This window comes from Dermacentor albipictus, chromosome 2, assembly GCF_038994185.2.
Source record: "Dermacentor albipictus isolate Rhodes 1998 colony chromosome 2, USDA_Dalb.pri_finalv2, whole genome shotgun sequence".
In the NCBI taxonomy this organism is placed as follows: Eukaryota; Metazoa; Arthropoda; class Arachnida; order Ixodida; family Ixodidae; genus Dermacentor; species Dermacentor albipictus.
Genome location: NC_091822.1, coordinates 107068510 through 107082468, shown reverse-complemented (window position 1 = coordinate 107082468; position 13959 = coordinate 107068510). Strand labels below are relative to the sequence as shown.

General features: G+C 49.4%; 1 protein-coding gene across 6 annotated transcripts in view; it reads right to left on the bottom strand.

Annotated features, from left to right (window-relative positions):
- The window catches only part of LOC135914901 (kazrin-like), a 217267-nt gene that overhangs the window by 10245 nt on the left and 193063 nt on the right, over nt 1-13959 (bottom strand). For 4 of the 6 annotated variants that reach the window (XM_065447831.2, XM_065447830.1, XM_065447829.1 and 1 more), the window contains exons 13-14: nt 10412-10578; nt 9148-9298 (exon numbers count right to left, since the gene is read on the bottom strand). In XM_065447831.2, the coding sequence (XP_065303903.1) occupies nt 9148-9298; nt 10412-10578 (318 nt within the window). Of the gene's footprint in view, nt 1-2057; nt 2166-6816; nt 6841-9147; nt 9299-10411; nt 10579-13959 lie in introns of all 6 variants that reach the window. The other 2 variants (XR_010568456.2, XR_010568457.1) reach the window with 2 other exon arrangements.

Here is a 13959-nt window from a genome sequence, read left to right as displayed (position 1 = left end):
CGCTGCAGCTGCTTTTTTTGGTCAAGAGGCGTGGACCGTCCGGGCATACCGCAACATCACGTGGAAGTGGAATTCTCGGCTATTTGCAGTTTATGCGAGTTTCGAGAGGCAGCAACACCAACGGAACACTGCGCGATAACGAAACTACTGAAACGCGAAAGCGCGAGCGGTGCAGGGTCGAGCGAAATCGAAACCTTTCGACCGCCCTCGTCGCTGCCGAGGGTGACGTCACTGAGCACTTTTTATGAACATCGAACAGAACTGGACAAGCAGCATTTTCTTCCGTCTCATAATGTAATTCAATTATCTTGTTATTACGAGAGGTTGAGTACTAGTGACAGAATTATAATGAGGAGTGCCTACATCATCGGGCTATAGTACTTGAATGTCTCGGGTGAGTCACAATTCGTGTCTTCCACTTACCTCAGCATCTCGATTACTAGAACATTGGTCGCAATAATATTGACGCCTTAGACGTTCTCGAGCATTAATCTATCAATTATTTAGCTTGACTTAATATTTGCCTTCAGTGTGCTTTTCAGCTAAGTTCGCATCTTGAACAGCCCTACACTAACATGGCCTATAGAGAATTAGGCTGTCTAGTGACGTGGTTGGAAGAATGAACGCTCACGGCTTGTGTATAGAAGTCCTACTGGCGCCTAAGGTTTAATTCGGAAATTACTGTCTTCTGATTGATTAATTATCGCGCTGTTAAAAACACACCAGCAAAGCGGGTAACCTAAATTTTTTTTCATGAGCTGTCGGACACCGGTAGCAGAGGAGAGATTAACGCGTGCGTGACAGTTTGGACACGTTCAGGGATACAATTTAAGAAAAACGACAACAAGATAAACGAGGGAGAGTGCTAGCCGCTCTTTTACGAGGGAGTAACCGTTTGTTTGTCTCCTGTTTTACTAAATTTCCAGGAGTCATCGTACCCAAAGTGGAGTACGTTCACTCCAATTGGAGTACATGAAAAGTAAAAGTAACCCATTAAAGAGTATTCTACAAACACAGAAACGCTGTGATGATTGGTTTAGTCATATTTTTGATCCAAACTTCAGAGTAACATGACAGGCCATCAGCCAGATGGCCTCCAGCTCTACGTTAGAGACAGCGTCCCCCTCTTTCCATCAAGGAACAGAGCAACAACCGAAAATGGAGTAAAGCCAGCGAAAAACGAGTAAATACTTCCACATAAAGGAGTGACCAGGACTGCACTGAAGTTGAGTTGCATTGTTACAGTGTGAATGGTTACTTTTGAGTGGAACAGATGCAAATATGCAGCCGTGCCAACTTATGCGCGTAACACAAGACGAATGACGCGACGCTCATAAGAGTATTAAGCCATGCTGCAAGCCAATTACATAGCCGCGGAGTGCAGTTATCAGCAGAGGCACCTTAGAAGGATGTCACGTGTACAGCTCAGCAAATGCACTTAACCCTACAACGGATGCATCCATTGGGTAAATAATACTTGCCGCATTACATTCTCAATGTAAGTGAGTGCCCTAGTGACGGACAATACTCTTTTCTGTAGCTGCCTGTACCAAGAAAGACCACAAGTTAGCCAAATCGCAGTATGTGCGATACTATATGAGTTGGCGGGTGAAACAAATGGACCCATTCCAATATATCTGTATAGTTGCAACACTATATGGCGGACAAAATAGATGAGTTTGGTTATTTAAGTTGATATGCCAACTCTCGGTTCCTTCCGTCTTCGCTGTCCAGAAAGAGCAAAGGTTGCAAGCCTTTGTTTGAGATGTCAGTTTAGTTCTGCGCAAATTAAAATTTGCCGCACAGAAAAACAACGCGAAATTTTGCGTCATGTCGCTAACTGCGAGTCGATGTCTTCTCAAAGCAGACATCTAGGTTAAGTTTATCATGCAATTTTTTTTTTGCTTACACGTTCGCACACACTAGAGAAAGGGGGCAAGTTGAACCGGAGTTCTTTACACTCAGCGGTCTACAGGCTGCAGCGTGTGAGTTAAGACGTGATCTAATGTTAGTGAACACTGGTTGTTATATGAAGAGATGGGAGGAGAAGGCGTTACCGTTCGGGTAAAGAGTGATGAGTAGGGATTAAGATGGCATTCCAAGGCGAGAGTGTTTTTGTTTTTTTGAGAAGAGGAGAATGGCGCTGTCTTCTAGGAGAGGCTCAGCTGCAAAAAGCATGAACGAAGAGCGTCAGCGCAGCAGAAAATGAAAAGAAAAATTGGAGCGAGCATTAAAAAGCATAGCGTAAAGAGCACAAAGAACACGCTAGCCAAAATAAGAAATTGTACACTAGAACCTTGTTACAGCGGCTACATATACGATCCCTTTTTATAATAAACGGGCACGGTCCTGACTGAATTCTCGTGATTTCGATAAGAAGCGACATTGCAAATCCTAAAACCACGTAAGCTCCTTGTATACAGTAAACATATGCGGTTTGAGTATACCCTCTTTACCATCAGAACATGCCCGCGCTCGATGGGCTTGATCTTCGGGCTACTGAAATTTTCATAGCGGATGTTTACATAATTTTACGATTTTTCGTCTGGAGCGGGGATACAAATAATTTTGTGAGGCTTTTCTTTAAAACAAATTTGTCGGCCGTGCGACGCGTTAGTTTAGCATGACTCCCCTTATATCACGACTCCCCTTATATCACGACTCCCCTTATATAGAAAGGCCACTCTACAGTGAACATTCCGCCCCGGTCAAATCTGGTTCACCATAACGGGATTCAGCTGTACACGGAGTGTTACGTTGATAAGGAGTACTGAAATAAGCGGCGCTTCCAGCGAAGCCACCGCCCTCCGTTTGAGCTAGAATTTCGCGCAGAGCTGGCATTTCGCCGTGGCTTCCACATGCTTATTATTACGCTCGCATGACGAGTACACGTCCGATCTACACGTAACAAAAGAACACGCCGCCTGCGGCAATGACGAAGAAAAAGAAAAGTGCAGCTTTCTTGAGCAGAAGCAACGGTGACGCCGTCTTCTGCCTCGCGAATGAAACAACTCCACATTCCGTTGTTTCTGCATCGAATTAACGCAACGGGCCGGGGACCGGCTTCGTTTCTTTCCGATCATCGACTGTCCTTGCCTAATGGTGGGAGCCACCATTCTACGCGGCACATTGTGCCGCAGTTGCTTAGACTTATCGTTAGGGTCACGTCGCTTTGCTACTCATGTGAAGTGGTCCCTAGGCGTTGAGACACATGGGAGTGATCGTAACCCCAGTTACCTTAAGATCAAAGGTTTGGCCAGCTGTCATTCGCCAAACACAACCTGGCGAATTGACTGGTCTACACTCGAAACCAGCATAAAAGAAGCTTGTCGCGCAGGCTTTCCTTCTGGCTTTCAACAAGCGGTCCAGGAAGCAAGACAGAATGCAATGTGAACGCTGACATGATCTCAAATGTTTTCGGAATCCGATGTGGAATCGCCATGACTCCGTGCGATTCGTCGGCGTGCAGAGCGAAGGTACCAACGCACGAAGTCCATCCATGATCTAAGAATAGCCAGACGCACGCAAAAGATCCAGCACCGAATGGACTAACTGGAGTCTCAACGATGGGCAAAATTTCGCGAATCACTGGATCCACGAAAACCTGTTTCTCATATATGGAGAACCGTGCGAGGCGTACGTGTATTCCCAGAACAACGCGTGCCCATTCAAAGCCCTGGCGCTTTTCCAACATCGAGAGGACATAGAGAGAAGATTTCTGCAGGAAGATTGCCGATTAATCAACGTACGCAGGCTCCCTTGGTACGAATATCCCCATACTGCATTCACGGGTTTCTCGCATGGACATGCCTTTCAACGGCGAGGAGCTCGATGCGGCTCTTGTTTTGTGTAATCGCTCGTCGTTGCCTGGACTAGACGGCATATTCTACCGCATCTTGTGCCACCTTGGTGAGCGAGCACGAAACGCGTTGCTGGATATATTCAATGAATCCTGGCGGGACGGAGACGTTTTTCAAGAATGGAAGACAAGCCGTCCGGTACCACTCCTTAAGCCTGGCAAGTTACCACTATAGCTCACGTCATACCACCCAATTGCGCTGGCTAGTTACGTATGGAAGGTGATGGAACGCTTGATCCTTGCCAGATTGGACTGGTACCTGGAAGGCTACAAGGTTTAGTCATACGCTGTGGCCGGTTTTAGACGTCTCTGCTGTTTCACTGATTTGCCTGTGGACGTCAAGTGTAACACGTCGTCACACGCATGCAAGGCTTCAACAAGCCGCGACTTCAATATCGGGATGTATGCTTCGCCGTGCTCCCTCACGGGTTGCAGAATCAAGCGTCCTTCCTTTCTTTAGATCACTATCATATCTTAGCCAACAAGGCCTCCAGATTTCACGTGAGAAATGAACGCTGGTCACGTTTACGCAGAAGCTAATGATGTTCTACACCATATATATCAACGGGCAAAACATCTGTTACACCAGGACGCACGGATTCTTAGGGGTGGAGTCCCCATGTGACCTACCTGAAGAAACGTCTAACGGCCATTTCACACGTTTTCAAATTTCTTGGAGGGAGAATGTGGGGTACGTCAGTACACGCGATGCTACAACTCCACAGGGTGTTGTTTCTCGGGTATCTGAGGTACAGCTTACCTGTACTGAGCAATACCTACAGAAGCAACATCTACACAATCGAGAGTGCTCAGGCGCAGGAACTCAGGATATGTCTTCGATTCCCGCGCTGCACATTGACATCGGAAACAATTGCGGTAGCTCAAGATCACCCAGTCCACACTCATAACACATTGGAAGTGCTCAGAGCCCACATAAATCACATTACCCACGCCCCTTTCCACCACCTCGCCGCACTGCTGGAGGACCGGTCCAGTGCCTCCTTTTGCAGAGAGATATGGGGCGTACCGTGATTGCCTCTCTCGAGATTATACACCTGCCGAGAGGCTGCTATCACCACCTTGGTGTTTGGCTCGCCCGCAAGTACGACCCTCAGCACCAATAATTCATACGCTTTTCATTCATTCATTCATTCGCTAGCCTTCAAGTAGCTATCTCTACTCATGCTTCACGAGACATACAAGGACCATCTTCACATTTACACTGATGGCTCGGCAACCATGGACGGATCTGCAGGAGCTATACTCTTCCCTGAAAAATCCGTGACCATTCAGTTTAAAACTTTTCACTGGACAACGTCGACTGCTGCGGATCTTGCTGCACATCGCAGTGCATTTCACATGATCCATGAGTATAAACCACGAAGATGGAGCATATTCACCGATTCGAAGGCAGCCCTGCATTATCTGCTATCCACTTTACATCGTGGAACACAATACAAAATTGTGCTGAAAATAAGGCAGCTATGTCACCAACTAGAAGAAAAAGGACATGACATCACTTTTCAGTGGTTCCCAGGCCACGGTGGCATCATGGGTAACGAATATGCCCATGAAACTGCCAGGAGGGCTGCGAAAATGCTGGGAAGGAACTCATCCCGCTGTCAAGAGCCGATGCAGCAACAAAGCTTCGCAAACTCGCGCGTGATGCCACACGATCCATGGGGAACACGCAACGTTTCGGCATACAAGACTGCACCGCCTGGACCCATCCGTCAGACTACGTATTCCATCTGGACTTTCCCGAATCGAGACAGCTGTTCTCTGTCGACTGTAGCTTGGAGTATCGTATACGAATGCATTTGCTTGCCGCATATGAATGGCTGACAGTGCTGTTTACGACAGCTGCAGCAGTGAGGAAACAATCGAGCATATCCTCTGTCATTGTCCCCGCTACAGCTCCCAGGGACAGTAGCTCGCGACGGAGTTGGCACGCCTCGACAACCGGCTGATGCGATCTTCCAACCAGAAGGCGAACCCAAGTTCTTCTGGTCGAGCGACCGGTTTGAACAACTGTCACACTCCCGAGTTCCTCGGTGTGTGTGCGCGCGCGCACGTGTGTGTGTGTGTATGTGTGTGTATGTGTGCGTGTGTGTGTGTATGTGCGTGTGTGTGTGTTTCTTTTTTTCTTTTTTGTATTCTCTCTCTCTTTCTATGCGTACATTTTTCTTTAACTTTCTGTCTAGCGAGGGCAGAGGGGGTTTAAGCGAACTTTTGCGGCGACGTAGTGTATTTTGTTGCCCACATTTCCGATATCACGATAGATCACTGAAATCAAAGCCATGTATACTCATTCGAATCAGGACAAGAAGCACCAATTGCGTCAGCGGTATGCTTGGCTATATCTTAATTTGGATGTGAGATTTGGTTTCTCATTTGTCTTCTATGCATTGATGAACTTGTACGCATTAGGTTGTAGCTTTTTCTTGTTTTGTTTTTCCATCTGGTCTTTTAGGGGACTGAAATAAATCAGTTATACGTGCAGCGAGCCCGGCAACTCACAACTGATTGAGGAACAATGGCTTCCTGAATGCCATACCGGCTGATCCACCCCGGTGGGCAAGTGAGAAGATTACTGCTGAGAAGATTACTGCTATTATCATTACTTAATCATTGCTGCATCGCCACAGGCAGCGTTTACTTCTGATTAACTCTACGTGAAACAGGCGAGTACTCCGCCTAATCATAGTGCTAACCACAGTCGCACTCAAAGTTAAACATCTGCGCGAAATTCGAGCGCGAACGGTTCAGTGGCTTAACTACAAGAACCACTCATTTCGGGCTCTCTTATCCGCCCGACACGATACAGATCTCACATGCAAGTCACACGAAGAAAAGCCAAGGCATGCCAGGCACATACGTAATATATACAGCTGCGGTACGCGGCTATAACCGCGGTAAATGCCCGCAGCCTCAGGGAATCCAACGTTTTACCTCACCTGGGAGTTCTTCCAGCCAGCAGACTGCATTTTTGTGGCAGCGTATGAATAACAACAGTGCAAAGAACTGTGAGGAGACACGAGCGACGCACGCAGAGCATTGCAAAGCATGCTCGGCCGCGATTGCACGTTACGGAGCGGTACTTACAAAGGAAAAGCACAAACGGAGCATAGGGAACAAAGAAGCAGTTAGTTTGCATACACATATGACTCTTCAGAGAATGCGAATGATCGCTGCATAGAAGGTACTCTGGCTGCCTGAGCGACGCAGCCTCACTGGCTGCGTAAGTTCTTGTGTTCCATGCCTGTACAGTGCCCGCGGCAATTTTATGGCACTTTTGCTCCAATTGTACGTTTCACTGCACACAGTTCACGTTTTTGAATGTTCGAGAGTATTCGTAAAATATTCGCATTTACGAATAATGAAGAATTAGATTATATATGAGCGGGAATTCAATAGGACACCAGCTATTCGATACGTCATTCGCAATGTTCGAATATTCGCGCACTCCTAATGCTTCACGATATTTCTACATCACTGGGAGTAAAATTGACTAATATTTCATATCCAGCAGCCTAAGATCGCAGTGCCTACGAAGTGACAAGGTCACTCTCTACCCACTGCAGGTGCGTCACATTTCTCAAAACACAGTGGCGCTTCAGTACATGCGATGAGCCACAGTCAACCTAAGGCTTGCTTCGCGTCAGCAATTGTCTCGCGCTGCTACATGATACGAAACTATCAAAGCATTATTAACTAACCAAGACGCGTGGGCCATGGACGAAAGAAACGAAATAGGAGAGGCCTTGACGTCACGTTTGTGAAACCGGAATGCAGCCATGTTGGTGTGCCGTCTCTCTTTGCGCTTCCAATCAGCTCGCCGGAGCAGACAGGCGGCAGCTATGAACTTGCATTGCGACAAGCCGCTGGTAGTGTGTGCTGTCGACGCGCGTCATAACAGAGCATATACGAAACTTCCGTAACAGTTTTAGTGAAGCAGACGCGCTCCGGTGTTTTTCTGTGGCACGTTTAAGACGACGACGAAGACCCACGCCATGATTACTCGAGTGTGCCTGTTGCTGACTGACAACTCGCACTGACAGACTCAAAACACAACTTTCGAGCTTACACACCACGCTCCGTAGTCAGGTTACCTCGAGAACAGCATATGCTGAGAGAGAGACACGGGCAGAAAAGAACCTACCTCACTTTTCAGACGCCTATAGAGCAGCAGCTAGAGCTTCAGGAGCGAGGTTGCTATGGCAACGTTGACGTTTCGGGCGCCAGTCCCAGCGGTTCTTTGCGAAAGGCAGCACGTGACTTCTGCCACACTTTCTTCAATACGTCCGTGCTGGCCGGGGCCTCTCCTATGCTTTCCTTCCTCCGTGGCACGGGCGAACGAGCGTACGCAGGCGTACGTGTATGCCTATGCGATATCGCCCAGTCTATGAAGTCAGCAAGTGAAGTGCGCGAAAACTTCTTACTTATAAGTAGAAGCCACCAGCGCGCTCTCGTGCTAACGACACCCGCATCCAAACAAATGCGCGTCGAGTTTTTTCCCCGTCTCACCAACCACTCGATTGCTTGGCTACCAAGAATGTATGCGCTACAATTATAGGCCGACGACAGAACATAGCCTGCCCAATTGGCCCAGCGACGGGAAGAAGACAAGCCAGTGGTCGCCTCCGTAGCACACGCAATTGCGACATCGCGGACGCCCGCGCGGACGGGTCGCTGAGTGGTCGTGTACACAGTCATCGACTAACAAACGAAAGCGTCACAAAGAAAGACAGCCGAGTGGAGATTGTCATGCGCTGGAGGCACAGTGCAGGGACGAATGAAAAGAGAAAGAATGAAAAGAGAAAGAAAGAAAGAAAGAAAGAAAGAAAGAAAGAAAGAAAGAAAGAAGAGATAGATAGATAGATAGATAGATAGATAGATAGATAGATAGATAGATAGATAGATAGATAGATAGATAGATAGATAGATAGATAGATAGATAGATAGATAGATAGATAGATAGATAGATAGATAGATAGATAGATAGATAGATAGATAGATAGATAGATAGATAGATAGATAGATAGATAGATAGATAGATAGATAGATAAAACAAGGTAGAGTTCTGCCGACTCACGGCGGCAGCGAACGGAAAGAGGAAACAAACGACAGCAGATGCAGAACCGCGTGCTGACGGACACGGTACCAAAAAGATAGACAAGTGACTGCAGAGGTACCAGCCCGCAAGAAACGTCTGTAAGTGTGCCAAGCCAGCAGCAGGGAGACACAAGCGCGGACAGGTGAGAGGGAGGCGAGAGGAGGATGCTCACCCGTATGCTGGAGCGCCTCTTGTCCGAGGCGCCCCTCTCGGAGGAGCGTGCCCGGGAGCGGCCGAAGCTCCGGCCCAGGGAGCCCGTCGCAGAGGACAGCCGCTCGCCGCTACGTTTGCTCTCCACCACGGCCTCCGCCTCCAGGGACATCCTGGACCGAAGGAGACGGTGCACCTCTCTTTGAGTGTGTGTGTGTGTGTGTGCACGAGGACCGCTGCGTCTTTTTCGTTTTCTTTCCTTTACTTATTCTCCGGGGTATGCGCGCGCCGCTCTGTGAACTTAATTGGCCGACCGCCACTCGGGCCGACATGACGAAGAAAGTGGAACCGTAAAGTCGGGAAGACGCGCTAGAAGTCGGCGACTTGGTGAGGCGAATGCTAGGTGCCCAATTAGGACTCGACGAGAAGTAAGCTCGTCGCCGCTGCTGAACAAACTTATTTTCCGAGAAGGGATCGAGAAGACGCTGGGTGCGTGGCCTGTGCATAAAGCTGCGCCGCGTTACCCGATGAGGGGGGTCGTTGTTTAGGCCAAAGTTACGGCATCTCCTTTGGGGTACGGTGAGTGTGCAATCAATCAATCAATCAATCAATCAATCAATCAATCAATCAATCAATCAATCAATCAATCAATCAATCAATCAATCAATCAATCAATCAATCAATGTTATTTCTTCTATTTCACAGACGGACAGACGAGCGGTGAATAAAAGCTCCCTTTCGGCAGCTTGACGAGCCCGCTGGCCACATTTCAAGGGTTCACAACAGCACAGAGATAATTATGTATTACATAACACTAAGCACATGAAAATAAACGTTGCCATGCAAAGTTGTCATGCCGGTCAAATTAATGTAGTCGCTGCCCGTTTTCACGCCCCCCCCCCCCTTACGCCATGGCCCATTGAGGCTCTGTTAGGTATTTAAATCAATCAATCAATAATCAATACTATTTTTGTTGAGAAGCAACATGATTTCCCAACTTCGTGCAGTCGACCTATCTCTTTTTATTTTATTGTTTTTAACTTTCTTGCAAATTAGCTCCCGTTATATGTTCAAAGTTGTGGCGTCCAGCTAGCAGCTCAACATGCTATACGCTGGGGAAACAATACAAAACGCTGCAGTTTCACCTGAAAGGCTAAGCCTTTCCATACATCTAAAAAAGAAAGAAAGCTTGTGTTGTCGAACGAGTTCGAGGTATACATACTCCGCTACCGCCAACAGTGCATGCGAGTCGGACGGAGTGCGTGCACAGCAGCGCCGCCACGTACCTGGCCGGCTGCACGAGGTTCTCGAGCTCGGTGGTGAGGTGCCGCCGGATGATGTTCTTGGAGACGGGAATGCCCAGCGCCTGGGCCATCGTGTCGGCCGTGAACGAAGGCTCCAGCACCACCAGGGCGCCGTGCACGCCGCTGTCGCGCAGGTTCTCCGCGTACTCCTGCACGCGAGGCGAACGCGTTTCCTCCTCTTCAGCGGTTTTTTTTTGTTCTTGTTTTTAACGCGACAACGTTACGAAGCCCGTGTCGCAGAAAATCCGGCGTCGGCGTCCCGCGTCCAGTGTGTTTAGAAAAAAGTTTATTTAAACAAGAGAGGATACGAGCACTCAGTCACTATCACGGCACAATTCCACTATAGGACGATAACATACATACCAGAAACGAAGGTTTGTATACACGACACGTTCTCAAAGTAGTGTCTGAGTCCTGACTTACTAACATATAACCACGTAGACCCACGGATAAAGCACAGTTACACATAAACTAATGGTGACATGTATAAAATGATGTTCCATATATACAATGTACACAATGTTTATGTACAATGATGATGTGACAGAGACACTTTACGTAATCTTGAAGTGTTTAGAAAACGTTTTGAAGTGGTGCAGCGTCGGACGTCGCCTCGGCAAAAAGAATTTCGCACCAAATTCTGAAGCACGCACACCCGACCACTTCCCTACCATCAAAGTTGCTAATACCTTGTATTTTATTCTTTATAAAATTATTCCTCGGAATTTTGAGAACTGCAGCGTACACACACAAAAAAACCGTGATGAAAAAAAAAAAGACCCGCCAGCGCATGTCCTTTATGTAAGCTCTTCTCAGACTGAAATATTAAAAGTGCGAAACAATAGCAGGCGCTCGACCCACGGCCGCCTTTCTACCAAAAACCTCGCCTTCGCGCTAGCGTTCGCAGCCAGCTTTTACCAGTAAACGTTAGGGTTACACAAGCTGCAGTTGCCGGGAAACATGAAAAGCAGTAAGGGGTCTTTGAACGCTATGGCGTTCCACTCCTAAAGGAGAAGCTTAAGCGTCCTCTCATTATATTTTTCTTTTCGAGTGCGCATTGATAAAGCTAACCTCGGTCGGTTACGACGCAGCTGACACTGGACAATAGGGGACGCAACATAATCGTTAGATCCTAATTGTTAGAACAAGTTAAGATCCTGCGCAAGTGCAATAATGAAAAAGCACGTGAACTTCTTGAGTCATATAAAGAAGAAGGGAAAAGCATGCAACAGTGACACATCAGTCATACTTTACAATAGGGAGGCACGTTTTCTTGATAGTATGTTTAGGTGAGCCACGCCTTAGCCCGACAAGTCGGAGATCCTGCTCCACAGGCCGCGCAAGAAAGGACCCCTTCCGCAGGCCGTGCTAGACGCTCGTCGTTTGGGCGTCCGCGTCACGACGAGGGAGGGGACCCAAATACCGACGGTGTCCAAGTTGCGAGTGCTCGGCCTGTGGCTGGAAGAGAACGGTGCCAACCGCGAGCTGGTTGCCCGACTGCAGAAGAAAATGGCCGCCGCCACACACCTCGTGCGGCGGGTCGCGAACAAGAAAAAAGGAATGAAGGAACAAAACGTTACGAGGCTGATACAGGCGTACGCGCTAAGCCACATAGCGTACGTCGCCGCATACGCCGACTGGAACAGGAGCGAAACCGACAAGCTGAACGTGGCGATCCGCAGGGCGTTCAAGACCGCCCTGGGAGTACCCCAGTACACGCCAACCCACAGGCTCCTCGAGTTGGGCGTACACAACACGCTCGAGGAGATCGCCGAGGCGCAGAGAATCGCGCAGCTGGAGAGGCTGTCGAGCACCGTAACGGGAAGACGAATCCTGGACTTGCTCGGGATTGGATATCACGAGGCGCGTGGACTGAAAGAATCACTGCTACCGGAAGTCAGGGACGCCATACAGACGGAAAACATGCCGAAGAATATGCACCCGGTGCATGACGTGCAAAGACGTATACGCAGGGCGGTAGCAATCCTCGAGAAGCATGGAAGACAAGAAGGCGTCCTCTTCGTCGATGCAGCGAGGTACCCGCGGCCAGTCGGTGACTCTGATGGCGACGAGGAAAGTCGACCACCACCGCCGCTACAAGGGAACGTGCGAGGCGAGCCGCAGTTACCAGCACCACCACCCTTACTCTTACTACGACAACAACGGCAGCAGCAACAACGGCAACATCAACACGGCCGACCGACGGCGGCGGCGCCCGCCTTTTCCATGGCCGTCATAGATACAAAGGGAACGATCCGAGTCACGGCATCAGCGAGGCTGCCGTCGGCCGAAGCAGCGGAAGAGATGGCCATAGCCCTCGCGGTACTCCACGGAGGTGCAGAGGATAGCCTGATTATCAGCGACTCCAAATCAGCGATTCGGAATTACATCAAAGGTTGGGTGTCCGCGGATGTGGCGCGTATGCTCAACGCCCGGGCCGGGGACTTCGGATCCGGCACCATTACAAACAAGTCCCTCAAGTGGTTCCCTGCGCACGTCGGGGAGCTTGGCAGTAACAGCAACTATGACACCAACATTGCTAACGGCCGAAGACGCAACGACACTCCACCCAACCACAACGAGCGCGCCCACCTCGTCGCGAGGCAGCTTACCCGCCGCGACGTGGTCACCCAGAGGGCAGCCGCTGCCGTTGTTGTGCGGGACCCCAGCGGAGGAGTGACGGCGACGGCGGCTGCCACCCCGTCTGCCGCGGCCGCTGTTGTTACCAATACAACACAAATCGCGGCGGACGGAGCTGGGGATCACGCGGACGCCGACTGCGATGTCAGGGAGTTTCCGGCAACGTACAGAGAGGTGATTGGTCACTATCGGAAAGAAAGAAGAAAATATCCAGAACCCCACGGGCGTCTAGACAGGTCCCAGGCGGTCGACCTGAGACGGTTGCAGACGGGCACTTTCACCAACCCCTACCACCTGCACCGCCTGTGGCCCGCGCTGCACCCGTCGCCCGGCTGCCCGTGGTGCGAGCACGAACGGGCTGATATGGCCCATGTGCTTTGGGAATGCCAACGCCACGTGGAACAAGGACAAAGAGGCAGGGGGAATAGAACAGCGGAACCCTCTGAAGCGGGGCGCCTCGCTGAGAGATGGCAAGCCGCCCTCCTCAGCGAGGCACCCGAAGACCAGGAGTGGGCCGTCCAGCGGGCCAGGGCCGTTGCCGAGGATCTCGAAAGATCTTCCTCGGGCGATGGTCCACTGGCAGCCTAGCCCCGGGCACCAACATCAACTGCTGGACAAATAAAGTTTATTCCTATCCTATCCTATCCTCCACGCCTTAGGTTTTTTCTGATTTTGGGTTGTTCTTCTGTTATGCTGCTGATACCCTGAAGAGCCCCCGCTGGTATGGTCTGATATATAAGTGTTTTTTCTCGAATAAACCTCAGTTGTTAGTTTGCGCCTGTCCTGTCTTCTTACATGTGATTGTCTAGAAAGCGCAACCAATGTTTCCTATTACAATGAACCAACTTGCCCAACAACGCATCCTGCTATAATCGCAACGCCGCGGAATT